A 27,331-nucleotide genomic window follows, 5' to 3' on the forward strand; every position below is an offset into this window, starting at 1 on the left:
CTGTGCTTACTTGGATGACATTGCCATTTTTAGCACCACCTGGGAGGAACATCTTAAACACTTGGGCATAGTGCTAGACTGTATCCTTGCTGCAGGACTGACCATTTGCCCTGAAAAATGCCAAATAGGAATGGCTGAGGTGCAGTACCTCGGGCATAGAGTAGGGAGTGGGACCCTAAGGCCTGAATCTGCCAAGGTGGAAGCCATTAGCAACTGGTGTAGACCCCAGACTAAAAAGCAGGACTGCTGGATGCTATCGACAATTCGTTGCTAATTTCAGCACCTTGGCCCAGCCCCTAACCGACCTGACCTGCAAGAACATGCCTAGGATTGTGACGTGGATGACTGCATGCGAGGATGCCTTTTCAGCATCAAAGACCGCCCTCATCACTGCTCCTGTCTTGGCTGCCCCGGATTATAAGCGCAGGTTCCTCGTGCAGACAGATGCATCCACCTTTGGGATTGGGGAAGTACTTAGCCAAGTGAACGCCGCCGGAGAAGAACATCCTGTTGCTTTTGAGAGTCGGAAATTACTGGATCGGGAAGTTGCCTATGCCACTATTGAAAAGGAGTGCTTTGTCATCGTATGGGCGCTAAAAAAATTGCACCTATACTTGTATGGCAGAGACTTTACAATTGTTACAGACCACAACCCCCTCACATGGCTGAACCGCGTATCAGGGGACAATGGAAGATTGCTGCGGTGGAGCTTGTCCTTACAACCCTACAGCTTCTCCATCCAATACAAGCGGGGAAGCCAACACCAGAACGCCGATGGTCTGGACTGTCTCGACAAGAAGAACCATAGGCTCCCCAGGCCGACCTACCCCTGCCACTGTACAAGGAACTATAAACAATTGAGCAATGTGGACTAAAGTGAGCAGGCCAGAGGTCTGTGTAGCCCTCATGGCGTGCTCCCTTGTTATGAGGGGGGAGAGGGTGTGATGGTGGGATATGTTATGTGGATGTCATTTTGTGTATATTTCTATTTCACTGATTTTCATAGTGTTTTTCTTGTTGCCTTGTATGTCTGCAGCCTGACTGTATCTATGTCTCTTGATGAACCCCTGTAGTGTCTTAATCCCCCAGGCACCTTTGTCAGGTCTGGGAGGCCTGAAAACCGCCCCAACCTGTCTGACTACCCCTGGATATAAGGAGGGGGCTGGGGAGGACAGGAGCTGTTCAAGTCAGACCCTGTGTGGTGATGATCATGAGAAGACAGCACGTCAGAGAGCGGGAAGCATATGGACTCATTTTATCCTCTGTCTGCTGGATTATTGGAGTCTCATCTCCCTGGACATTTTATCCTGTTACTGAACTGCATTTGTGTTCTGGACTATTGTATCCTCAGTGTGGTGGATTGTTTATGGACCTTTTAGTTTTGCCTATAATAAAGGTCTTGGGATTGTTCACACTTCCCTCGCTCTGTTAATTGTGTGGTATCGGAGGACCCCTTGACAGGGGGCATTTGATAAAATCTACTTGGGATTCACCTGATAGCAGTAAGAAATGCCTATATACAGAACTTTGTCCACTCGTGGACTATCCTGCTCTTTCCCCTTAGATATTTAGCTTTGGGTTGCGTCGATGTTCATGAATGCAACATCATCAACACAGGGTTGGGCCGGAAAACCACCCCAACCCGTCTGACAACTCCTGGACATAGGGAGGGGGCTGGAAAGGACAGGAGGGGGAAAGTCAATTCCTGTGTAGTGAGCATCATGTGAAAACAGCATGTCAGAGAGAAAGAGAAGCGTATGGACTTTTTATCCTCTGGCTGATGGATTTTTGGACTCTCATCTCCCTGGACATTTTATCCTGTTACTGAACTGCATATGTGTTCTGGACTATTGTATCCTCAGTGTGGTGGATTTTTTTATGGACCTTCTAATTTTGCCTATAAAAAAGGTCTTGGGATTGTTCACACTTCCCTCGCTCTCTTGATTGTGTGATATCGGAGAAGGACCCTGTGACAGGCAGTATTAACCCCTTACCTACAATTGACGTAATATTCCGTCCATGTGACCATGGACCTAATTACCATGGACGGAATATTACGTCATGCCCCTTAATGCGACATCGTGACTTAAGTCGCGGTGATCGCATTAAAATGCCGATGCCATCTTACCTCTGGATAGATGGCCTTGGCATCCCGGGCAGTCTCCGCCCTGGCCCGCCCCTCTCTGAGCTGTGATTGGCTGTTCAATTCAGAACAACCAATCACAGCAATTCTCTTTGTTTCAGCCAATCAGATTGGCTGAAACAACAGGAATCTAGGCTAGGATCGAGTACCGATGTACTCGATCCTAGGACCGGTGCCTGGCAACGCCAGGCACCGGAGAAAAGCCCCCAGATTGGCGCGATCGCCGATCTAAACGATCGCGCCAATCGCAGCGCACAGCGGCGCAATATCGCCGCTGTGCCTTGCCGGTACCGGCCCGGATCGGTGCTGTAATTGCACTGATCCTAGGCCAGAGCCTAGGACAGGCCCAGCAGGGCCTGCAGGAAGTGGTTGGCGTGATCGATTAGATCGGCGATCGCGCCAGCCACAGGGCACAGCTGCGGTCACCATGTGACCGCTCTGTGCCCTGCTGATGACCTGGCCATGACCTGCCTAGGAATCGGAGCTGTGAGCTCCGATCCTAGGCAGTTACCATGGTCACCAGGCAGATCAGGGATTGGTGGGATCGATGTAATCATTCGATCCCACCAATGACAGGTCACAGCAGCGATGTGACCGCTCTGTGACCTGCCCCCTGACCTGCCTCTGACCTGTCTGACCTGTCTGCAGGGGTCCTCACTCTAGCTGAGGATTCCTGCAGAGAGGTCGGACACAGCAAGAGCTCCTGTGCTGGGTATTGTGGTGCCACAGCTTGTAGCATCACAATCCCTGCAGAAGAAAGAAGAAGAAGAAAGAAAACTACAACTGTAAGTGCTAATTGATCCCTGATCCCCTGCCCAATCTATCTTCACCCCCCCACCTATCTTCATCCCCCCGTCCCCCCTTTTACCCCCCCTCACCCCCCTTTTACCCCCCTCACCCCCCTTTTACCCCCTCCACCCCCCCTTTTGCGCCGCCTCCGTGTGCAGCCGCCAAGCGTTGATCGGTGACGCAGTTCACCGATCAACACTTGTGCTCGTTTTTTTTTACTCCGCACACACATCCCGTTTTTCATTTTTTTCTCCCCCCCTTGTGCCACCTAACTACAACCCTAACTGACCCCTGCCCAATCTTTCTTCATCCACCCCAATCCCCCCATCCCCCTTCCCCCTATTTTTACCCCCCTCCACCCCACTTTTGCGCCACCTCCGTGCGCAGCCACCGAGCGTTGATCGGTGACGCAGTTCACCGATCAACACTCGTGCTCGCTTTTTTTCCTTCGCACACACATCCCGTTTTTCATTTTTTTCTCCCCCCCTTGTGCCACCTAACAACAACCCTAACTGACCCCTGCCCAATCTCTCTTCATCCACCCCAATCCCCCCACCCCCCTCCACCCCACTTTTGCGCCACCTGCCTGCCGTTTTAAATTTTTTTCTCCCCTTTTTGTGCCACCTAACTACAACCCTAACTGTTGATCCCTGTCCGATCTCTATTCATCCACCCCAATCCCCCCAGCCCCCTCTTTTTACCCCCCTTTGTGCCGTTTCCGTGTGCACATTTAGCAGCCGCTGAATTTTGATAAGTGACGCAATTCACTTAGAAAAGTTCGTGCCGGCTGTTTTCCATTTTTCTTTTTCACCTCCCCCCCCCCTTTGAGCCACTCCTGTGCACACATCCAGCAGCCACTAAATTTTGGTAAGTGACGCCGTTCACTTACCATATCTAGGTCCTGCTGTTTTAGAGTTTTTTTTCCACATTTCCTTTTAGCTTTTTCTTACAGGATAGTGTGCACCAATCACTAGCCCCCCACCACATACACAGTTATAAATAAAGTACACCCGAGCACCATATTTACACAAAAAAATGTCCCGCCCATCACGTTCCTCCCAACAGCGCTATTCAATGGAGGAGGCATATTCTTACCTTGCCTCCGACACTGATAGCGAGGATGACGATCCGACTTTTCTTTATTTTTCGGATTCTTCATCCTCTTCTTCTTCCTCTTCCCCCTCCTCATCTTCCTCCTCGGGTCCTGCGGAACCGCCACGCAGACGCTCCAGGACAGAAGATGAGGCAGCGCCCACCATGCCCGCAGCTGATTCAGCAGACCCTGTGTGGACCTCGCCCCCCGAAAATTACGAGCCACTGATTCCTGATTTTGTGGCAGAATCAGGAATCAAGTTTGACACCACCGGCCTCACAGAAATTGACTTTTTCAGTCTTTTTCTCTGAGGATTTTGTTAACCATATGGTGGAGCAAACTAATTTGTACGCTCGGCAATTTTTGGAGCAAAACCCGCTTTCATCCTATACTAACTGGTCTCCTGTGGACGCAGTTGAAATGACGAAGTTTTGGGGCCTGGTCCTCCACATGGGTATCCTGAAGAAGCCTGAAATTTCGCAATATTGGAGTGTTGATATTTTATACAACACTCCAGTGTTCCGAATGGTCATGGTCCGGGCGCGTTTTCAGGCCATCCTCAAGTTTCTGCATTATAACGATAATTCACAGTGTCTCGCACGAGATGACCCCAACTTTGACCGTCTGTTCAAAGTTCAGCCGGTCATCGAACACTTCAACAAAAAGTTTGCTGAAGTGTACGTGCTCCAAAGGAACATCTGCGTGGACGAGTCCTTGGTCCATTTTAAGGGCAGGCTCGGATTCCGTCAATATCTGCCCAGTAAGAGGGCCAGGTACGGAATCAAACTCTATAAGCTGTGTGAGAGTACCTCAGGATACACCCACAGGTTTAGAGTGTACGAAGGAAAGGACACCAGGATTGAACCCCCTGAGTGTCCTCCTGACCTGGGAGTGAGTGGGAAAATTGTGTGGGATTTGGTGCACCCACTGCTGGATAAAGGTTATCACCTCTACACTGATAACTTTTATACCAGTGTCCCACTCTACAAAGCCCTCTTTGCGCGAGGTACCGCAGCTTGCGGTACTGTCCGCAAAAATCAGAGAGGCCTCCCGAAGACGCTACTTGGGCAGATGCTCCGAAAAGGTGAGAGCAGGGCCCAATGTAGCGACCACCTGCTGGTGGTCAAGTACAAGGACAAGAGGGATGTCTTTCTCTTGACCACCATACACGGTGATGGCAGCGCCCTCAGCACTGTACGGGGTACCTCGGCACAGGTCAGCAAACCTGAATGTGTGCTGGGGTACAATAAAAACATGGGGGGCATTGATCGCTCCGATCAATACCTCCAACCGTACAATGCTTTGAGAAAGGCCAAGGCGTGGTACAAAAAGCTGGTCGTGCACATCGTCCAATTGGCAATGCTCAACGCATTCCTATTGTCACAATGTGCATGCCCCAGCGATACGTCGTACCTTCAGTTTCAGGAGGTAGTGGTTAAGGCCCTGATGTTTGGCACTCTGGAAGGAGCGGGCTCCAGAACTTCCGGAACTGAAGGTGCTCGTATTGTACCAGGTCAGCATTTCCCGGGGGAGGTCCCGCAAACTGGAAAAAGAGGTAAATCGCAAAAAAGGTGCCGAGTGTGTTACAAAAACGGAATACGCAAGGACACCATTTATCAATGCAACACCTGCCCCGAAAAACCTGGCCTGTGTATGAAGGATTGCTTCAAATTGTACCACACCTCAATGCACTACTAAATTTCGTTACCGGAAACATTAGATTAGTTGGGGCACATCTAGATAAGTTCCTTGGGGGTCTAGTTTCCAAATCAATGTCACTTGTGGGTTTTTTTTACTGTTTAGGCACATCAGGGGCTCTGCAAATGGAAAATGACGCCCACAGACCATTCCATCTAAGTCTGCATTTCAAAACGTCACTCCCTTCTGACCCTGCTGTGTGCCTAAACAGTTTTTTCCCACATATGGGGTACCAGCGTACTCAGGACAAATTGGACAACAACTTTTGGGGTCCAATTTCTCCTGTTATGCTTGGGAAAATTGAAAATTGGGGACTAAACGATCATTTTTGTGGGCACAAAATAGGATTTTTTATTTTCACGCCTGGGCAGTATAAACTTTAGTGAAACACTTAGGGGTTCAAAGTTCTCACCACATATCTAGATAAGTTCCTTAGGGGGTCTAGTTTCCAAAATGGGGTCACTTGTGGGGGGTTTCTACTTTTTAACCACATCAGGGGCTCTGCAAACGGAACATGACGCCTGCAGACCATTCCATCAAAGTCTGCATTCCAAAGCGTCACTTCTTCCCTTCTGAGCCCCGACGTGTGCCCAAACAGTAGTTTTCCCCCACATATGGGGCACCAGCGTACTCAGGACAAATTGGAAAACAACTTTTGGGGTCCAATTTCTCCTGTTACGCTTGGGAAAATTGAAAATTGGGGACTAAACGATCATTTTCGTGGGCACAAAATAGGATTTTTTATTTTCACGCCTGGGCAGTATAAACTTTAGTGAAACACTTGGGGGTTCAAAGTTCTCACCACATATCTAGATAAGTTCCTTAGGGGGTCTAGTTTCCAAAATGGGGTCACTTGTGGGGGGTTTCTACTGTTTAACCACATCAGGGGCTCTGCAAACGGAACATGACGCCCGCAGACCATTCCATCAAAGTCTGCATTCCAAAGCGTCACTTCTTCCCTTCTGAGCCCCGACGTGTGCCCAAACAGTAGTTTTCCCCCACATATGGGGCACCAGCGTACTCAGGACAAATTGGAAAACAACTTTTGGGGTCCAATTTCTCCTGTTACGCTTGGGAAAATTGAAAATTGGGGACTAAACGATCATTTTTGTGGGCACAAAATAGGATTTTTTATTTTCACGCCTGGGCAGTATAAACTTTAGTGAAACACTTGGGGGTTCAAAGTTCTCACCACATATCTAGATAAGTTCCTTAGGGGGTCTAGTTTCCAAAATGGGGTCACTTGTGGGGGGTTTCTACTTTTTAACCACATCAGGGGCTCTGCAAACGGAACATGACGCCCGCAGACCATTCCATCAAAGTCTGCATTCCAAAGCGTCACTTCTTCCCTTCTGAGCCCCGACGTGTGCCCAAACAGTAGTTTTCCCCCACATATGGGGCACCAGCGTACTCAGGACAAATTGGAAAACAACTTTTGGGGTCCAATTTCTCCTGTTACGCTTGGGAAAATTGAAAATTGGGGACTAAACGATCATTTTTGTGGGCACAAAATAGGATTTTTTATTTTCACGCATGGGCAGTATAAACTTTAGTGAAACACTTGGGGGTTCAAAGTTCTCACCACATATCTAGATAAGTTCCTTAGGGGGTCTAGTTTCCAAAATGGGGTCACTTGTGGGGGGTTTCTACTGTTTAACCACATCAGGGGCTCTGCAAATGGAACATGACGTCCGCAGACCATTCCATCAAAGTCTGCATTCCAAAGCGTCACTTCTTCCCTTCTGAGCCCCGACGTGTGCCCAAACAGTTATTTTCCCCCACATATGGGGCACCAGCGTACTCAGGACAAATTGGAAAACAACTTTTGGGGTCCAATTTCTCCTGTTACGCTTGGGAAAATTAAAAATTGGGGACTAAACGATCATTTTTGTGGGCACAAAATAGGATTTATTATTTTCACGCCTGGGCAGTATAAACTTTAGTGAAACACTTGGGGGTTCAAAGTTCTCACCACATATCTAGATAAGTTCCTCAGGGAGTCTAGTTTCCAAAATGGGGTCACTTGTGGGGAGTTTCCACTGTTTGGGCACATTGGGGGCTCGTCAAACGCAACATGGCGTCCAATCTCAAATCCAGCCAATTTTAGGTTGAAAAAGTCAAGCGGCGCTGCTTCCCTTCCGAGCCCTGCCGTGCGCCCAAACAGTGGTCCCCCCCACATATAGAGTATCAGCGTACTCAGGACAAATTGGACAACAACTTTTGAGGTCCAATTTCTCCTGCTACCTTTGGGAATATAAAAAATTGGGGACTAAACGATCATGTTTGTGGAAAAAATATGATTTTTTATTTTCACGCCCGGGCGTTATAAACTCCTGTGAAGCCCTAGGGGGTTCAAGGTGCTCACCACACATCTAGATAAGTTCCTTAGGGGGTCTAGTTTCCAAAATGGGGTCACTTGTGGGGGGTTTCCACTGTTTGGGCAGATTGGGGGCTCGTCAAACGCAACATGGCGTCCAATCTCAATTCCAGCCAATTTTAGGTTGAAAAAGTCAAGCGGCGCTGCTTCCCTTCCGAGCCCTGCCATGCGCCCAAACAGTGATCCCCCCCACATATAGAGTATCAGCGTACTCAGGACAAATTGGACAACAACTTTTGGGGTCCAATTTCTCCTGCTACCTTTGGGAATATAAAAAATTGGGGACTAAACAATCATGTTTGTGGAAAAAATATGATTTTTTATTTTCACGCCCGGGCGTTATAAACTCCTGTGAAGCCATAGGGAGTTCAAGGTGCTCACCACACATCTAGATAAGTTCCTTAGGGGGTCTAGTTTCCAAAATGGGGTCACTTGTGGGGGGTTTCCACTGTTTGGGCACATTGGGGGCTCGTCAAACGCAACATGGTGTCCAATCTCAATTCCAGCCAATTTTAGGTTGAAAAAGTTAAGCGGCGCTGCTTCCCTTCCGAGCCCTGCCGTGCGCCCAAACAGTGGTCCCCCCCACATATAGAGTATCAGCGTACTCAGGACAAATTGGACAACAACTTTTGAGGTCCAATTTCTCCTGCTACCTTTGGGAATATAAAAAATTGGGGACTAAACGATCATGTTTGTGGAAAAAATATGATTTTTTATTTTCACGGCCGGGCGTTATAAACTCCTGTAAAGCCCGAGGGGGTTCAAGGTGCTCACCACACATCTAGATAAGTTCCTTAGGGGGTCTAGTTTCCAAAATGGGGTCACTTGTGGGGGGTTTCCACTGTTTGGGAACATTGGGGGCTCGTCAAACGCAACATGGCGTCCAATCTCAATTCCAGCCAATTTTAGGTTGAAAAAGTCAAGCGGCGCTGCTTCCCTTCCGAGCCCTGCCGTGCGCCCAAACAGTGGTCCCCCCCACATATAGAGTATCAGCGTACTCAGGACAAATTGGACAACAACTTTTGAGGTCCAATTTCTCCTGCTACCTTTGGGAGAATAAAAAATTGGGGACTAAACGATCATGTTTGTGGAAAAAATATGATTTTTTATTTTCACGCCCGGGCGTTATAAACTCCTGTGAAGCCCCAGGGGGTTCAAGGTGCTCACCACACATCTAGATAAGTTCCTTAGGGGGTCTAGTTTCCAAAATGTGGTCACTTGTGGGGGGTTTCCACTGTTTGGGCACATTAGGGGCTCGTCAAACGCAACATGGCGTCCAATCTCAATTCTAGCCAATTTTAGGTTGAAAAAGTCAAGCGGCGCTGCTTCCCTTCCGAGCCCTGCCGTGCGCCCAAACAGTGGTCCCCCCCACATATAGAGTATCAGCGTACTCAGGACAAATTGGACAACAACTTTTGGGGTCCAATTTCTCCTGCTACCTTTGGGAAAATAAAAAATTGGGGACTAAACATTCATGTTTGTGGAAAAAATATGATTTTTTATTTTCACGCCCGGGCGTTATAAACTCATGTGAAGCCCTAGGGGGTTCAAGATGCTCACCACACATCTAGATAAGTTCCTTAGGGGGTCTAGTTTCCAAAATGGGGTCACTTGTGGGGGGTTTCCACTGTTTGGGCACATTGGGGGCTCGTCAAACGCAACATGGCGTCCAATCTCAATTCCAGCCAATTTTAGGTTGAAAAAGTCAAACGGCGCTGCTTCTCTTCCGAGCCCTGCCGTGCGCCCAAACAGTGGTCCCCCCCCCCCACATATAGGGTATCAGCGTACTCAGGACAAATTGGACAACAACTTTTGGGGTCCAATTTCTCCTGTTACCCTTGGGAAAATTAAAAAATTGTTGCTAACAGATCATTTTTGTGACTAAAAAGTTAAATGTTATTTTTTTCCTTCCATGTTGCTTCTGCTCCTGTGAAGCACTTGAATGGTTAATAATCTTCTAGAATGTAGTTTTGAGTAGCTTGAGGGGTGCAGTTTTTAGAATGGTGTCACTTTTGGGTATTTTCTGCCATATCGACCCCTCAAAGTGACTTCAAATGTGAGGTGGTCCCTAAAAAAAATGGTTTTGTAAATTTTGTTGTAAAAATGAGAAATCGCTGGTCAACTTTTAACCCTTATAACTTCCTAACAAAAAAAAATTTTGTTTCCAAACTTGTGCTGATGTAAAGTAGACATGTGGGAAATGTTATTTATTAACTATTTTCTGTCATGTAACTCTCTGGTTTAAGGTCATAAAAATTCAAAGTTTGAAAATCGCAAAATATTCTAAATTTTCGCCATATTTCCGTTTTTTTCATAAATAAACGCAAGTTATAGAGAAGAAATTTTATCACTAAAGTGAAGTACAATATGTCACGAGAAAACAATCTCAGAGTCGCCTAGATCCGTTGAAGCGTTCCAGAGTTATGACCTCATAAAGGGACAGTGGTCAGAATTGTAAAAATTGGCCCGGTAGTTAACGTGCAAACCACCCTTGGTAGTGAAGGGGTTAAAGTAGTTATATTCTTGAACATAGGAGCAATATTCTAGTAATTAAAATGTGGTTTTTATTATCCCCTCAAATATTGTCTTTTTCTGATTATGAAAACCGCGTCCAAATTTCTCCTTCTTTTACAAGCGTTAAAATATTTGTCTGATTTGGAAAATAAATTTTAATCTGCTTTATCTTCTCTGTGTGATAAGAAAATGACATCTTTTTCTTGTAAATTGAGAAGGTTTTTTTGGTCTCTGTCTCACAGCCTGGTCCTGACTCCTGATCTCCTTACATTACACGCCCGCCTGATCCCTGTCTTCTCCTTTTTCTTGCAGTCTCTCTTCCTTTCTGCTCTTTTCTTCGCCGCCCTTTTATTCTGATACATACAGGGCAGTGTATCTCAGCTGTTTAGAATCGGGTCTCTGCAAACAGCGCCACATATCTCAGCTTCCTGCAGATCGCCTCATTATCCACTAAAGGACGTAAATGAAATAGTTGCGGGACTTCTCTTTATAAAAGGTGGAAATGTTATTATTACCTGTGAGGTTTGCACGGAGTTGATTATAAATTATTACTGGAGGTTTCTATTAATGCGCAGTCACATTGCGGAGCGCAGCACATCACTCAGCGGGATCGGGGATAATAATGTAACCTTATGGTAATCTGTTTGTAGATTAACGAGACATCAATCACGAGCCATTTCCTGTACGAGCAGAACTCATTTTCTTGACAACGCATGTAAATGTCAGCAGCGCAATTAAATTTGTTTTTGGCTGCGCTCTCTCACATCTCCCATGTATCGAGCCCGGCTGAATACCGCGAGAACGACGCATCCGGCCGCTCATTAGGAGCCCTGGTTTATTTTAAGAGATGGAAGAAACCTTTTTTTTTTTTTCGTTATTTTGGAGCAATGAACTTCTCTCTTTCTGCCACACTTCACTCCAGATCTGATGAGTCTGAACGCTTTAAACTGGTGGAAAGGCCGGAAATAAGCCCCCCATGGCACGCGGCCCACCCAGGCAGCACCTGGCAATGGGAACTCATACACCCAGGATTGTCATTTACTGCATTCACTATTTTTCTTGCATTCTGTGCAGCACAGAGTGTTTAAGCAGATGAGTTTTTAAAACATTTTGGATATTGCAAACGGATTACTATATAAAATCTACCTGCAAAGGTGTCCGAGTAACACAGATTGTTTAAGGAGAGTAGTTTTCTGACTATAAGGCCAAGTTCACACGTAGCGGAACTCTTGCGGAAATTACCGCGAGAATTCCGGAATTCCATTCCGCGGGGAAATCGCAATTTAAATTCCCGCAATTTTCCCGCGGAAAAACTAGCATTTTGCAAGCGTAATTAGCTTGCAAAATGCTAGCGTTTTCCAAGCGATCTGTAGCATCGCTTGGAGAACCGATTGACAGGTTGGTCACACTCGTCAAACATAGTGTTTGACAAGTGTGACCAACTTTTTATTACTGAGGTCGCCTATGCAGCATCAGTAGTAAAAGATAAAATGCAAAAAAAAATAAAAAATGGTGTTATTCTTACCTTCCGACGTCCCGCGCAGCCGTTCCCAGTAATCCTTTGCAAAAATGCCCTCGATGACGTCTGTTCTCGCGAGAACGGACACCATCGCGGGCATTTTCACAGAGGATTACTGGGAACGAGAGCGTGGAGAGAAGCGGGAAGGCTGCGCGGGACGTCGGAAGGTAAGAATAACAATATTTTTTATTTTAAATTCTATTTTTTACAGAGATATGGTACCCAGAGCCCGGAGGACAGTCTCCTCTCCTCCGGACCGTGGGTACCATCCGCAAATGTTCTGCTTACTTTCCGCATGGTGTGCACAGCCACATGCGGGAATTAAGCGGAACAATGCATTCCTATGGGTGCAGGATCGCCGCGATTCCGCAAAATTAATGAGCATGCTGCGGTTTTTACCGCGAAGCGATTCCGCCGCGGTAAAAACCGCAGCATTAGCACAGCATTGCGGAATCCCATAGGAATGCATGGGATGCTTATTTTTCGCGTTTTCGCGGCAAAATCACGCGGTTAAAACCGCCGCAGAAACGCGAAAAAAACGCCACGTGTGAACTCAGCCTAAAATGGATCTGAGTTCCCAGCAGCACAGAGTATTTAAGATGGCATGTTCTTTAATCTTGCGGAGGGGCTGGAAGTAATCCTTCTTTCATCTGATGAAGTGATGATGATAGTCAGGACTGGAGTAAGCAAATTGCCTCTTCAGAGAGAAAGAAAACTCTTTTTCCACCTACTGGAAGTTGCAGTCCTAACGGTACATTCCGATGATGAGTTTTTGAAGAGTTTTTTTTTACGCTGCGTATTTTGGAAAAAATGCAAGTTTCCTATTTTACTTAATAAGTGCAAAACATCTGCAACATCAAGGTCACCGTGGGAACACAGCCGAAAAGTCACTTTCCATCCATTAATGAGCCGTGTCACATGACTGTACATAAAAGCCAAACCAGAAACTTAAATAGCAGACACATGTTCCAGGGTGTTGTCTCTCCTCAGGCAAAGCATGAGATCTAATTTGAATGCAGTGTAAGGACCAATGTCTCTCCTTGTGGAGAGTAACATTCCCGATTTGCCAGTGTAAAGAGATTTATAGGCCATGCAATGCATTTCTGGGAAATTAAATATTCAAACTATCTCTTTAGAAAGGAAGAAAGCTTGAACTCCAGTGCCATCTATTGGAAGTAGCAATTTGCATATTTTATTTCCCAGGGGAGCATTGCATGGCCTATAAGTCTCCTTACACTGGCACATCAGGCATGTCACTCTCCACAAGGATAAACGTGACTCCTTGGACCCCAGTCAGAGGTCTTGTGTACAGCCATCATGCTTTGAACTTAAGAGGTGCAACACCCCGAAACATGTGTCTACAAATTAAGATTCTGGATTGGCTTTTATCTGAAGTCTTTTGGCAAGGGGTTGATATGGATGTAATGTACTGTAGATATGTTTCTGGAACATTCTAGAAAATCCCTCTGTCATGTAGCTGCAACCCCCCCTCTCTTCCCCCACAACACACACCAGCGTCTTCCTGCGTGCAGCTCTGTGAAACCTGAAGCCTCAGTGTAGAATTCTTCTCCTCCCCCCCTCCCTGCACAGCTAAAGGAAGTCCTTTGTCCTCTGGGACATGTGTCTGAAATAAAACTGTGAGAGATATTAAAATAGGGTAGCATGGGCTCCAATCGCAACAGAAAAACGAAACGAACATTTCTGTGATCTGCATGGACCCGGCTTCCCTACGGTGGCTCTGGCAAAATCCTAATCTCTCCAGAAACTGAGATATAGATTGCTCCCAAATGGAGGGTCTTAATTATGGCATGCTTGGTGTCTTCGGATTCTATTAGGTAAATCACAAACAATGATGCCCTATATGTGTTGGTACGGGCTTTTCTCATTTAGATATAGTTATTCTAAGTTTTGCAGCCAAATCATAACTTGGAGAGAGGGAGGTTGGACCTCTCCAGACCGCCCATTTTGTGCGGTCACAGACCCTAGGCTATAAGGTACTCCCTACCATATCCCAGTCAGTTAAGCTGGAGTTCTGATGCTGAACAGACCTACCCCATGTCTTGGGATGTTTGGCTGCTGCCCATCCCCTGAGCTGCATGGTCTGCCTGATACCACCTAGGCACATGTAAGTGTTACTTTCTGCTTTTTAATCCATGTTGTTTTCATATTTGCAACTGTACATATTTAATGTCTCAATTTATTGCAACTTTTGTTTTTGCAATCACTGCCCGACTTTGGGGAATAAATCGTAAAATTATCAGTTTGACTCCATGCTCTAAGAAACGAACTATGCGCCTTTTTTAGATAATCGCTACTAATTTCAGGGGTTTGCAGTGGACCCTCTTAATTAACTCTTGTTTAAGTAAAGCGTGGCTGGTGGCAGCATGGTGTGCGTGGCTGGCTAGGCTAGCTGGCAGTTCAGACGGGTCTTACATGCTGAATAAGGGGGGCAGCGGCCACAGCATTGATAATTCCCTTACTGTGGTAGTCTAATTGCCCGTGCACAACAAGCAGCCCGTCCGGCGACTAATTATCCTAGGTGCAGTTCCCTGACTGACCTGAGGATAAGGGGGAGCCGGAGAGCTGCGAGTTCCAAAGTGGAACTGGGAAAGTGAGATATACATAAATCCCCGCAGTTCTTGGAAGGTTGTTAGCAGTGGTGGGGCATCCAAAATACCCCCCTGCGGTAAATTGCTAGAGCAAGATTAGCTTGCTGTATTTGTGTCACGTGGTGCCGGTGGTGGGATAACTAAGATAAGCCCCCACTGTGCCTGTGATAGCCGTGTGCCGGCAGTGCGTCGCGTCCCTCCGTCCGCTGACAAACCCGTGTCGGTGGTGTGATCGTGACGTTTTGGTGGCACAGGGTCCGCTGTCCGTCACAATTTGGCGGCAGCGGTCCGCCCGTTCTTCACAATGGACTTTTAGGATCTCTACTTCCACTAGGTGGCACTAGAGTTCTAGTCCTCTTCCTCTCTGAAGAGAAAACTAGCAATTTTAATTCCTCAGGGAATCATTGCCTGGCCTATAAGTCTCCTCACACTGGCATTTCAGGCATGTCACTCTCCATAACATTACCAGGTTCAGATATTGTGTACAGGGACAGAAACAATCTGAGCCCAGTAGTAGCCATGTGCACAGGGCAGGGCTGTACCTGGTTACAAACTATAAAAAAGTCTTTCAAGATCAGTGGAGTGATACATATCTGACAGTCTGCATAACAGGCATGTCTTGCCATATTACGCAGCCTTTTTATTAAGTTTGTCAGAAAGCTTCTTCTGTTGTGAGTTCATTTTTCCCTTCACCGTTGAGGTCTGATGAACTCCCTCCTCTGGTGAAGGAAGGTAGTGAGGCTGATTACCAAACACCTGGGCAGCTAGATGATGACTGGGTGGCTGGAATTGAGGACTGGATATAAGGCAGCCAACGCCCTTCTGCCTTGCTGGTGATCCTGCTGGATTCTTGGAGACCAGTCTGATTCCTGTGTCTCAAAGCTAAGTTTTTCTGCTCTGCTTTGTACACTTAAGTTTTGTTTTTGTTTTGCCTTGTTTTTTGGGAGTTCTGCCATCCCCGGCCGGGGGTGAGCTGAATTCCATTTTTGTCTCTGATCTGTTGATCTTTTGCTCTGTCTTCAGAATATACCTGAGTGCTGATATAGTCTTTTGAAGCCTAGCGACTTCAGGGCCTGTTTTTCCTATCAGTCGGTTGGCACATTTTGGATAGGGTTTTTGCGGATGGCAGGCAGCGGCTTTGATATACTGTCCTATTTAGTTAGCTTGGGCCCCATCATTTGCTCAACCTATCGAAAAGTTCGATTTTGGCGCGCACGGCGCACCGTCAAAAGTGCGGAGCGCAGGTCAAAGCGCAACTAGCGCAGGCCTGCGCACGATCTGCGCACCCTATGCTAAAGATAGGGTGCGCCGATTGCAGGCACCGCTGTCCGCTAGGAGGCGGCGCTACAAGCAAGGGGCGGGCACGCCGGGCAGAGAGCCGGCTCGGGGGCGGAGCTACCCCCGGCCGTGCGTGCGCTTAAAAAGCGCTAATGTGAAACCAGCCTTTGCTAGTATTTTGTTTTTTCCTCCTTCGGTGACTCATCATAACAGAATCACCAGCCATACCGCAGATCCAAGGGTACTCAATAGCAGGAGAGAATTGTAAAAGAAAAAAAAAAAAGTGTCAGAATTTTTTTTTTTTCTGCATATTTTTTCCTCTATATCTCTGAGGCCGTAGGGGGAATTTTTCTCTCAATGGAGATGAAGCAATTGTCTGATCGTGTGGAGCAGCTTGCTGCTGAAGTGCGGGGAATTTCCACCTATCTTGCTCATTCACATGCTTCTGAACCAAAGATTCCTACTCCTGCTGTGTTTTTTGGGGATCGGTCTAAATTCTTGAATTTCAAGAAAAATTGCAAATTATTTTTTGCCTTGAAGCCTAACTCGTCGGGGAACTCCGCGCAGCAGGTTAAAATTGTCATCTCTTTGCTGCGCGGCGATCCCCAGGATTGGGCGTTTTCTTTGAAACCTGATGATCCTATTTTGAATAATGTGAATGCATTTTTTCAAGCCTTGGGGTTGTTGTATGATGAACCTAATGCTATTGATCAGGCTGAAAAGACCCTGTTGGCATTAAGCCAGGGTCAGGATTCAGTAGCGTTGTACTGTCAAAAATTATGAAAGTGGGCGGTCCTTACTACCTGGAATGATTGTGCCTTGGCAGCCCTCTTTCGGAAGGGTTTGTCAGAAACTGTAAAAGATGCTATGGTGGGATTTCCTGTTCCCTCTGGTCTTGACGATTCTATGTCATTAGCCATTCAGGTGGATCGGCGTTTACGTGAACGCAAAACTACACGAGAGATGTTACCACCTGTTGAACAAATGTCTGAACCTATGCAATGTGATAGAGTTTTGTCTAGGGCGCAACATCAGGAGTTCAGAAGGCGTAATACACTGTGTTTTTTTTGTGGAGATGCCTCGCATATTATTTCTGTTTGTCCTAAACGAGAGAAACGTTGTGCACACACGTTTTCTGTGGGTGGTGTTCAACCTAAGTTTCTTCTGGCAATTACTCTGATCTGCTCCCTGTCCACATTTTCCGCCAAGGCTTTTGTGGATTGGGGAGCAGCTCTGAACCTGATGGACTTGGATTTTGCTAAACGTTGTGGATTTCCTATGACACCTCTGCGGACGCCTATCCCTTTGAGGGGTATTGATGCTACTCCTTTGGCAAAGAATAAACCTCAGTTTTGGACCCAGGTGGTAATGCGGGTCGCCCCAGACCATCAAGAAAATTGCAGATTTTTGGTGTTGCATAATTTGCATGATACCATTGTTCTGGGGTTTCCCTGGTTGCAAATCCATAATCCAGTTCTGGATTGGAAATCTTTATCTGTGGTGAGTTGGGGTTGTCGGTGTGCCCTTAGTGATGCTCCTGTTTTCTCCACCTCTCCCCAGTCGCATGATGTTCCTGACTATTTGGCTGACTTTTATGATGTATTTAGTGAGAATGAGTCTGCATCTTTGCCTCCTCATAGGAGTTATGACTGTGCAATTGAGCTGAACCCGGGGTGTAAATTTCCCAAGGGTCAGCTTTTCAATTTATCTGTACCCGAGCACGAGGCTATGCGATCCTATATTAAGGAGTCATTGGAGAAGGGTCATATTAGACCATCCTCTTCACCCTTAGGTGCTGGGTTTTTTTTCATGGCTAAAAAGGATGGTTCATTAAGGCCTTGTATTGACTATCGTGCCCTCAATAAAATTACTGTTAAATATCAGTATCCTTTACCCCTGATTTCTGCTCTATTCTCCAGAGTTAAAGGTGCTTGCTGGTTTACAAAGCTTGACCTCAGGGGGGCGTATAATCTTATTCGCATTAAGCATGGGGATGATTGGAAGACGGCGTTTAATACTCCGGAGGGACATTTTGAGTACCTGGTGATGCCTTTTGGACTCACTAATGCCCCTTCTGTCTTCCAGTGCTTCATGAACGATATTTTCCGAGACTTTGTGGATAAATTTTTGATTATCTATCTGGATGATATTTTGATCTTCTCCAAGAATTGGGATTCTCATGTGGAACATGTTCGGACTGTGTTCCGGATTTTGAGGGAGAATTCCCTGTATGTCAAGGGATCGAAATGCCTTTTTGGGGTACAGAGGATTTCATTTTTGGGATTTATTTTGTCTCTGTCAACTATTGAAATGGACCCGGCCAAGGTACAGGCCATTTATGATTGGGTTCAGCCCACCTTTTTGAAGGCCCTCCAGAAGTTTTTGGGTTTTGCTAATTTTTATCGGAAATTTATAGCTAATTTTTCTGGTATTGCCAAGCCGTTGACGGATTTGACTAGGAAGGGTGCTGATGTGCTGAATTGGTCTACGGAGGCTGTTTCTTCCTTTCAGGAGCTGAAGCGAAGATTCACTTCTGCTCCGGTTTTGCGGCAACCTGATGTCTCACTCCCGTTTCAGGTGGAGGTGGATGCTTCTGAGATTGGTGCAGGAGCGGTGATGTCCCAAAAAGATCCTGTGACATCTAAAATGAATCCTTGTGCTTTCTTTTCCCGAAAGTTCTCCCCATCCGAACGTAACTATGATGTGGGGAATCGGGAACTGTTGGCCATGAAATGGGCATTTGAGGAGTGGAGACATTGGTTGGAGGGAGCCAAACACTAAGTCGTGGTCCTTACTGACCACAAGAATTTGATTTACCTGGAGTCGGCCAAGCGCTTGAATCCTAGACAGGCTAGGTGGGCCTTGTTTTTCAAACGTTTTGATTTTGTGGTCTCTTTTCTTCCGGGCACTAAGAATGTCAAGGCAGACGCCCTCTCTAGGAGTTTCCTTGCTGATTCTCCTGTTGTGACTAAGCCTGCTACCATCTTAGGCAAGGGGGTAGTTCTTTCTGCCTTCTCGCCCAATTTGAGACGTGCTCTGGAAGAGTTTCAGGAGGACAAACCTGAGCGTTGTCCCAGTGGAAAGTTGTATGTTCCTGACCAGTGGAGGAAGAGAGTGATGTCTGAAGTTCATTGCTCTGCATTGGCTGGTCATCCAGGTATTTTTGGTACTAGAGATCTGGTGAGTCGGTCTTTTTGGTGGCCCGCCTTGTCTCATGATGTCAGGAATTTTGTGCAGTCCTGTGGGACTTGCTCCCGGTCTAAACCTTGTTCTCGCTCTAGTGGCTTGTTGATGCCTTTGCCGGTGCCCAGGAGGCCATGGACCCATATTTCAATGGATTTTATCTCTGATATGCCTGTCTCTCAGAGAATGACTGTTATTTGGGTGATTTGTGATAGATTCTCTAAGATGGTCCATCTTGTACCACTCCCTAAGTTGCCATCTTCCTCTGAGTTGGTGCCCTTGTTTTTGCAACAGGTGGTTCGCTTGCACGGGATTCCTGAGAACATTGTATCTGACAGAGGAGTTCAGTTTGTGTCTAGATTTTGGAGGACTTTCTGTTTCAAGCTGGGAATTCAGTTGTCCTTCTCCTTTGCATTTCACCCTCAGACCAATGGGCAGACGGAGAGAACAAACCAGACTTTGGAGTCGTATTTGAGATGTTTTATTTCTGCTGATCAGGATGATTGGGTTTCATTTTTGCCCTTGGCCGAATTTGCTTTAAATAATAGAGCTAGTTCTGCCAATTAGATGTCACCTTTTTTTTTTAACTTTGGGTTTCACCCTCGATTTTCTTCAGGGCAGGTGGAGCCTTCTGCCTGCCCAGGTGTTGACACTGTGGTGGAGAGAATGCACCAGATCTGGGACCAAGTACTGGATAAGTTGTCTCTCTCCCAGGAAAAGGCCCAGCGGTTTTCCAACCGGCGTAGGAACGTTGGTCCCCATTTTAAGGTGGGTGATATGGTTTGGTTGTCAACAAAAAATATCGCTATGAAGGTGGCTTATCCTAAGTTTAAGCCTAGATTTATTGGACCTTACAAGATTTTGGAGATTATTAATCCGGTCTCTTTTCGGTTGGCTCTTCCTGTCACATTTAAAATTCATAATGTGTTTCATAAGTCCTTGTTGAAGAGGTTTGTTGAACCAGTAGTTCCTGTGGTGGCACCTCCTGGCCCTGTATTGGTTGAAGGTAACATGGAATATGAGGTAGAGAAGATACTGGATTCCCGTCTGGCTAGACGGAGACTCCAGTATTTGGTTAAGTGGAAGGGTTATGGTCAGGGGGATAATTCCTGGGTCTCTGCCTCTGATATTCATGCCGAAAGATTGGTGCGTGCCTTTCATCGGACTCACCCGGATCGCCCTGGTGGCATGGATGAGGGTTCAGTGACCCCTCCTCAAGGGGGAGGTACTGTTGTGAGTTCATTTTTCCTTTCACCGTTGAGGTCTGATGAACTCCCTCTGGTGAAGGAAGGTAGTGAGGCTGATTACCAAACACCTGGGCAGCTAGATGATGACTGGGTGGCTGGAATTGAGGACTGGATATAAGGCAGCCGACGCCCTTCTGCCTTGCTGGTGATCCTGCTAGATTCTTGAAGACCAGTCTGATTCCTGCGTCTCAAAGCTAAGTTTTTCTGCTCTGCTTTGTACACTTCAGTTTTGTTTTTGTTTTGCCTTGTTTTATCGGAGTTCAGCCATCCCCGGCCGGGGGTGAGCTGAATTCCATTTTTGTCTCTGATCTGTTGATCTTTTGCTCTGTCTTCAGAATATACCTGAGTGCTGATATAGTCTTTTGAAGCCTAGCGACTTCAGGGCCTGTTTTTCCTATCAGTCGGTTGGCACATTTTGGATAGGGTTTTTGCGGATGGCAGACAGCGGCTTTCCTATCCTGTCCTATTTAGTTAGCTTGGGCCCCATCATTTGCTCAACTTATCTTTCTATCTGTGTTAGTGTTTTCATCTTGCTTCACCGTCATTATATGTTGGGGGCTGCCTATTGCTTTGGGGTCTGCTCTGGGGCAGTTTAGTTTTTCCCCTTTCTGTCTTTAGGCTATGTAGTTCTCTGGCTGTGATCGAGGGGTCTAGGGCACCGTAGGAACCCCCCACGGCTACTGCTAGTTGCTGTGGATAGGTTCAGGGGTCTGCAATCCGATAGCTGCCAACCTCTCTGGTTTTTCTGGACTTAGCTAGTATTTTGTTTTTTCCTCCTTCAGTGACTCATCATAACAATCTTCTATTCTTTCTAATACAGAGATCCAAACTTTCTACATAGACATAAACAGTAAAATGATACAATTCTGGCTACCTGCTGCCACCACTAGGGGGAGCTCCGGAGCTTACTGTATACTGATTATAGTATGCAGTCGGCTCCCTCTAGTGGTGGCTATTTGCAGATAGAATTACATTATTGTATTCCATTCTAACTCTGGTCATAAACTAGAGATTTTCTGTTGAGAATCCCTTTAGTTGACCTAGAAATACTCAGCATTAGCAGCGCACTTTTCAATATTTTATATACACTATGATATTCTATAATATCCTTAACATTGTAGTTTTTCGCCTATCCCGTTTATGGCGGTGCTCACATACACCCAATACTTACTTTCTATGTACAGTACATCTCCTGTTCCCCAATCCTCCAAGATGAAATACAATTAAAGTAAATATATCAATATATGTTGTATCGGTTTCTATGGTAAATGTTGGCTCCGATCCCAGAACATTAGCGAGATCCCTTGAAGGTGAAATTATACAAACACTCGGAAAGAGATGTATTGAAATTCAGGTGCTCGGATTCTACAAGGAGCAAATGATTGTGTCAGCTTCTATAAATTCACAAGTATCAAGCTGGTTTTCTTAGAATAAATATGAAACAAATGGGAGATGAAGATGGTGTGCCTTCCTGGGCGATTCCTAACAACAGACGGTGGGGGGACAGAAAAAGGAAAAGTGCGGCTCCGGGAATCTGCAGAAGTGCAAGCTCTCAAGACAAATTCATTACTGAATTCTGAGAGGTCCAAAAACTGCAAAGACATAAAGATAATAATAACAATAGTTCAAAGTTGCAAGTCAGGTGATGCAAATTTCCCACCTTTATAAAAACACAGCCTCCTCTAACCTTGTGCCAAAAAACTGCAGCCATGGGTTCTCCTAAGCCGCTGCCTAGCGCTCTGAAAATAAGAATGATGGAGGACCACAAAGCAGGAGAAGGCTATAAGAAGATATCAAAGCATTTTCAAGTTGCCCTTTTTTCAGTTCGAAATGTAATTAAGAAATGGCAGTTTTCAGGAACAATTGAGATCAAGATAAGGTCTGGAAGACCAAGCAAAATTTCAGAGAGAGCTGCTTGTAGGTTTGCTTGAGAGGAAAATCAGAACTCCCGCTTAATTGCAAAAAGACCTTCAGAAAGATTTATCAGACTTTGGAGTTGTAGTACATTGTTCTAATGTTCAGAGACACCTGCACAAATATGGTCTTCATAGAAGAGTCTTCAGAAGATAACATCTTATGTGTCTTCACCATAAAATTCAGCGTCAAAAGTATGCAACAGAACATCTAAACAAGCCTGATGCATTTTGGAAACAAGTCCTGTGGACCGATTAGGTTAAAATAAAACTCTTTGGCCTCAATGATCAAAGGTACAGTATGTGTGGAGGAAAAAGGGCACATAATATCATGTGAGAACATCTTGCCAACCATTAAGCATGGTGGTGAATCAATCAGGCTTTGACGTTGTGTTGCAGCTAATGGCACAGGGACATTTCACAGGTAGAGGGAAGAATGGATTCAATGAAATTTCAACAAATTCTTGATGCAACCATAACATCAGCAAAAAAAGTTGAAGATAAAAAAAAGGAAGAGGAAGAGGATGGCTTCTACAAATGGATAATGATCCTAAACACACGCTGAAGGTTTTACACTGGCCCTCACAGTCCCCTGATCTGAACATCATTGAGAGCCTGTGACTAGACCTCAAAATAGCAGAGGATGGAATACGACCAGGAATCTCACAGAACGCGGGGAAATCTCTAAGGAACTGTGGAGGAAAATCCCTCAGAGAAGAACTGAAAGACTCTTGTCTGGCTATAAAAAGCATTTACAAGTTGTGTACTTGCAAAAGGGTAAATGTGGGGCTACTAGGTACTAACCATGAAGGGTGCCAAAAGTTTTGCATTGGCCCATTTTCGTTTTTGCAATTTAAAAAAATGTAAAAGTCGTAAATGTGTCATCTGTAACTTTAGCCCTTTTATAGATTATTTCATCTTCAACTTGTTTAACTGTTCATAATAAGTTGTTTTGACCAGGGGTGCACACATTTTTAAACGCCACTTATATTAAATTAATATTATATTTGTTGCAACATTGTTTCTTAGTTCTCCTGATTTAAGAACTACCAAAGGAAAGACAAACAAAGAAAAAGAAGCAGAGGAGGAAAAGGTTACAGATTTATATGTCATTCAGATACGGTTGTAATCATGGCGATGAGTTTATGGACGATAACTGAGACCTTTATCTGTGGCCAATGACTTACATGCATGTTATATGACCGTTCTGAAAGAATGAACACCCATTGATATGGAGAGGTTCCTCCACTAGTGATGGCTAATCAGGGGTGGTCGCACTGTTGGCTCCACCTCTGAGGACCTATTCATTGTGAAAATCTAAAATATGGACAATGTTGGTGCAAAATGAAGAAATACTTTAAGCAGCCATTACTGAAGTAATTGGAGGACATGGTACTTTGTGTAGCGCATACTTTGGCAGCTTCATCTTTGCAAATGTTTTTCATCTGTATGCAATGTAATTGCAGTTGCTTCATTTTTGGCATCTGTGTCTAATACCGTGGGGCCAGTCCATATGACAACCCACATGATAGCTAGATGTCCCTTATGGGTAAGCAATGAAAAAGTATCCTCCTAGTACTGTATGTCCATTCATGGCAATGGAGGACGCAACCTGGCAGAAAACAGACGTAATATAAGCAAAATATCAGATGTGAAGATACAATCGTGAGTTGGGCATTTCCTGAATACCAACGTCTTAGTCTCGTGTCGCTTTAAGAGGCAGAATAATAACAATCTTGATCCCTGGAGAAAAAGGTTTTAGAAAAATAGATGAATCTTAAGATATTTTCCTGTGATGTTTAGTGATAAATGATGCAGGCACAGATGCAGGTTCTGCTTCTGATAAATGACAGAAAAAGGAGGTCACACGGAGCGGCGAGCGGTCACACGGAGCAGGTGCGAGGCGGTGGAAACGAGATTGTTACATGTGACTGATCCCCGCAGGTGCTATGGGTAAGATTATATAACCTTATTATAGATGAAGATGAAAAACTCGCCTATACGTAATTCATGTCACGCCTCCATCACATGATACAGTCAGAACGATCGTACATCACAAGGGCCCGTTAGAATAAATCACAATCTGAGGGCCCTTCTTGTACTGCTTCATGCCATGACCACCACCCCTGGAAAAGATGAATTAAATAAAAGATTCCCGGGCATTCACTGAATATCTATTGATAAAGAGTGGTTGCTTTAACAATGACAGATAATCAGGGGTGGTACACTTGCTGGCTCCGCCCCCGAGGAGCTAGTCAGTATAGAAATCTTTAAAATGGAAAGTCTTTGCACAAAGTAATCAAAACCTTTAAACAGTCAGTAATGAAAATGAAATGTTGTAAGGAAACTATACCTTGGGTAACGCGTATTTTGGCAGCTTCATCTGTGCAAACGGTTCTCGTCTGTAAGAAACATAATAATGCGGACGTCCTCCGGAAGTGAGCTGAAATGTAGAGCGAGACACAGTGTAAGAATGAGGTCTTACATAGACAAATGTCCTACTTGATTGATGTGCTATGTAAGAGTAGCAGTTTAGTGACAAACTCAGCTCTGCTACATCTGTATCACCAACAAACAGTCCAATGTTTCACACATCGGCAAATTTCATCTAACCGGGGATTGAAGATCACAGAAGACTGCAGATAATCTTGAGCTTCATGTGCCTTGGAGAAGTAGTTCATGGCGATCTCAGCCCCCAATAAATCAGGTCACCGGCTCTGCTAGATCGGCAGGTTTGAGGATTACCCATAGTTACTGTACATTAGCAGCCAGTAAGAGGTGAGCTACGCAGAACCATTAGATTAGACAGCAATATATTTCCACAATCTCTACATTGGGAGATTAAGGGATTATCTCTATCCGGTAATTATTTAAAAGATGCTTGAACTGCCAGCGGGAAGACGATGCAATGTCAGCCTACAAACATGGGCCGGGGATTTTCCTGTAAATCCCCACTACAACAACAGTGATATTTAGGAACAAGGCAGAAGTTTGTGTAAGCGGCATCAGGTTAAAGGATGAATCTACATACAGAAGTAGCAGAGCTGAGGTTGCTCTTGACATGTTTCATTTGGCGATGTAGTGGGATTATCTGCAGCACCCATTACCATATCGCCTCCTATAAACATTACTCCCCGATTCATCATTGTCTCTTCCCGTTTTTTTTTTTTTTGTGTTGTTTTGTGATTTTTTTTGCACCCAATTCATTATTCTATTTGCTCCTTTTTCGAAGTATTAGTTGTATCTGTTCTCCTGTTTTCTTAGTTTTTTTTTTTTTACTCCTCGTGGGCAGAGTCAAGCAATTCCGGATGCTTTTGCTTGATTCAATTGTAACTTTTTAAAAAGTTGCAAAACTTCGAGCAACTTCAACTTTTTTTTTTAGTACTTTTTGGCGCAATGTTTGTGACTTTTAGCTCTAAAAGTTGCAAACACAGTTTAAGACAAAAAGAAAGACCATTTTTGACTTTGTGCCAAATTCCTGAACCTTTGTCAGCAAAAATGGCAACTAACACCAAAGGAGAAAAAGTAAAGCGATTTCCGAAAATGCCAATGATGAATCGGTGCTGTACATTTTCATCACAGCAGAACACATAGAGTTTTGCACTGTGACTATTTTAAATCCCTCATCTCTAGCATAGCACCATAGATCATTTCCTAGTGCCTGGTGCAAGCATTACATCTGCAGTGCCCCACAATCAGTACCTACTGGGGGGGCAGAAGTGGTGGTCACCGCAAGCCAACTCACATGGTGCGGCCACCCTGAAGCGATTGCCACCCTTAAATATCAATATATTTTCACATATATATTATATATCGTGATATCATCCAATTTTGCGGGAGAGCCGGAAACCATGGCTTCTCTGCTATAACTCTGCTTGCTCAGTAGGCCAAAAGGCAATTTAGGCTAACTGCCTACAGAAGGGCAGAGCCACAGACAAGACAGCAACGTGTCGGCACAAGTATCACAATGATATCACCGGGCCGTGCTGCCTGCGCTGGGATACTCACAGTGAATGGTCCCTGCGTCTGTGAAGAGTGATGATCTGAAAGAGTCTGTGTACAAAGGAGTGCTGTACTGCCAGATGGGGCTGTATATAGAGGGGAGATGAACTACTGGATGGGGGTGAAGGGGGTGAGGGAGTGGTGGGATGCAGAATGTGGCTGTGTATAGGGGAACAATACGCTGCAGGAAGAAGCTGTATATGGGGGGAAGGAATTATAAATGAAATAAGTGATGCCCTGCATAATAAGGCTGTATATAAAGTAGAGCAGAGATGAAGAAAGGAGCCGTATATAGAGGGGCTGAGAAGAGTGATGCACTGCAGGATGGGGCTGCATGTAAAGGAAAGGATTGATACATTGCACAATGAGGCCATATATACAAGAGGAGAGTGAAGTACTGCAGGATGGGTCTGTATATAGAGGGGCTGAGAAGAGTGATGCACTGCAGGATGGGGCTGTATATAGAGAGGAGTAATTTACTGTATGACGGGGCTGTATATAGTATTGTGAGGAAAGAGGGAGACACAAGCGCCAGATAGGGTCTCATCCCACACATAAAGTAAGCGGTTTGACAAAAAACTGCTCCCCTGGTATTAGGGTATTCAAAGCATGTATAGATGAGGGCTGCTGCAGATCCACAAGTTGGTCACCGACTGAATGAAACAGAACTCTGCAAAGGAATATGTGGATTTCGTCCGCGCTGCCCAAATGATGAAATTCCAGAAGGTTAATAAAGTTTGACAGTGGTTTATTCTACGCGTTTCAAGGTTTTTTGCAACCTCTTCTTCAGGAAATACCACATGAAGCATACATAGGTGGTGCATTAAGTACACACAGATTTAAAAAAAAATGAGCTCCAAACAGTCAGATGACACAGGTCAAAGTTCATAGCAGACAATAAAATTTCATAGTAATAGTTAGAAGCTGTTCTTATATTGACACGTCTTTTAATTTCATAGGTTGTTG

At 45.3% G+C, this 27,331-nt stretch overlaps 1 protein-coding gene across 10 annotated transcripts in view; it reads right to left on the minus strand.

Moving 5' to 3' along the window:
- The window catches only part of SORCS1 (sortilin related VPS10 domain containing receptor 1), a 955,194-nt gene that overhangs the window by 288,839 nt on the left and 639,024 nt on the right, over window positions 1-27,331 (minus strand). For all 10 annotated transcript variants that reach the window (XM_073553077.1, XM_073553078.1, XM_073553082.1 and 7 more), the window contains exon 8: window positions 24,717-24,806. In XM_073553077.1, the coding sequence (XP_073409178.1) occupies window positions 24,717-24,806 (90 nt within the window). The remainder of the gene's footprint in view (window positions 1-24,716; window positions 24,807-27,331) is intronic.

This window comes from Dendrobates tinctorius, unplaced genomic scaffold, assembly GCF_039654945.1.
Source record: "Dendrobates tinctorius isolate UK_male_01 unplaced genomic scaffold, ASM3965494v1 ptg000196l, whole genome shotgun sequence".
In the NCBI taxonomy this organism is placed as follows: domain Eukaryota; kingdom Metazoa; phylum Chordata; class Amphibia; order Anura; family Dendrobatidae; genus Dendrobates; species Dendrobates tinctorius.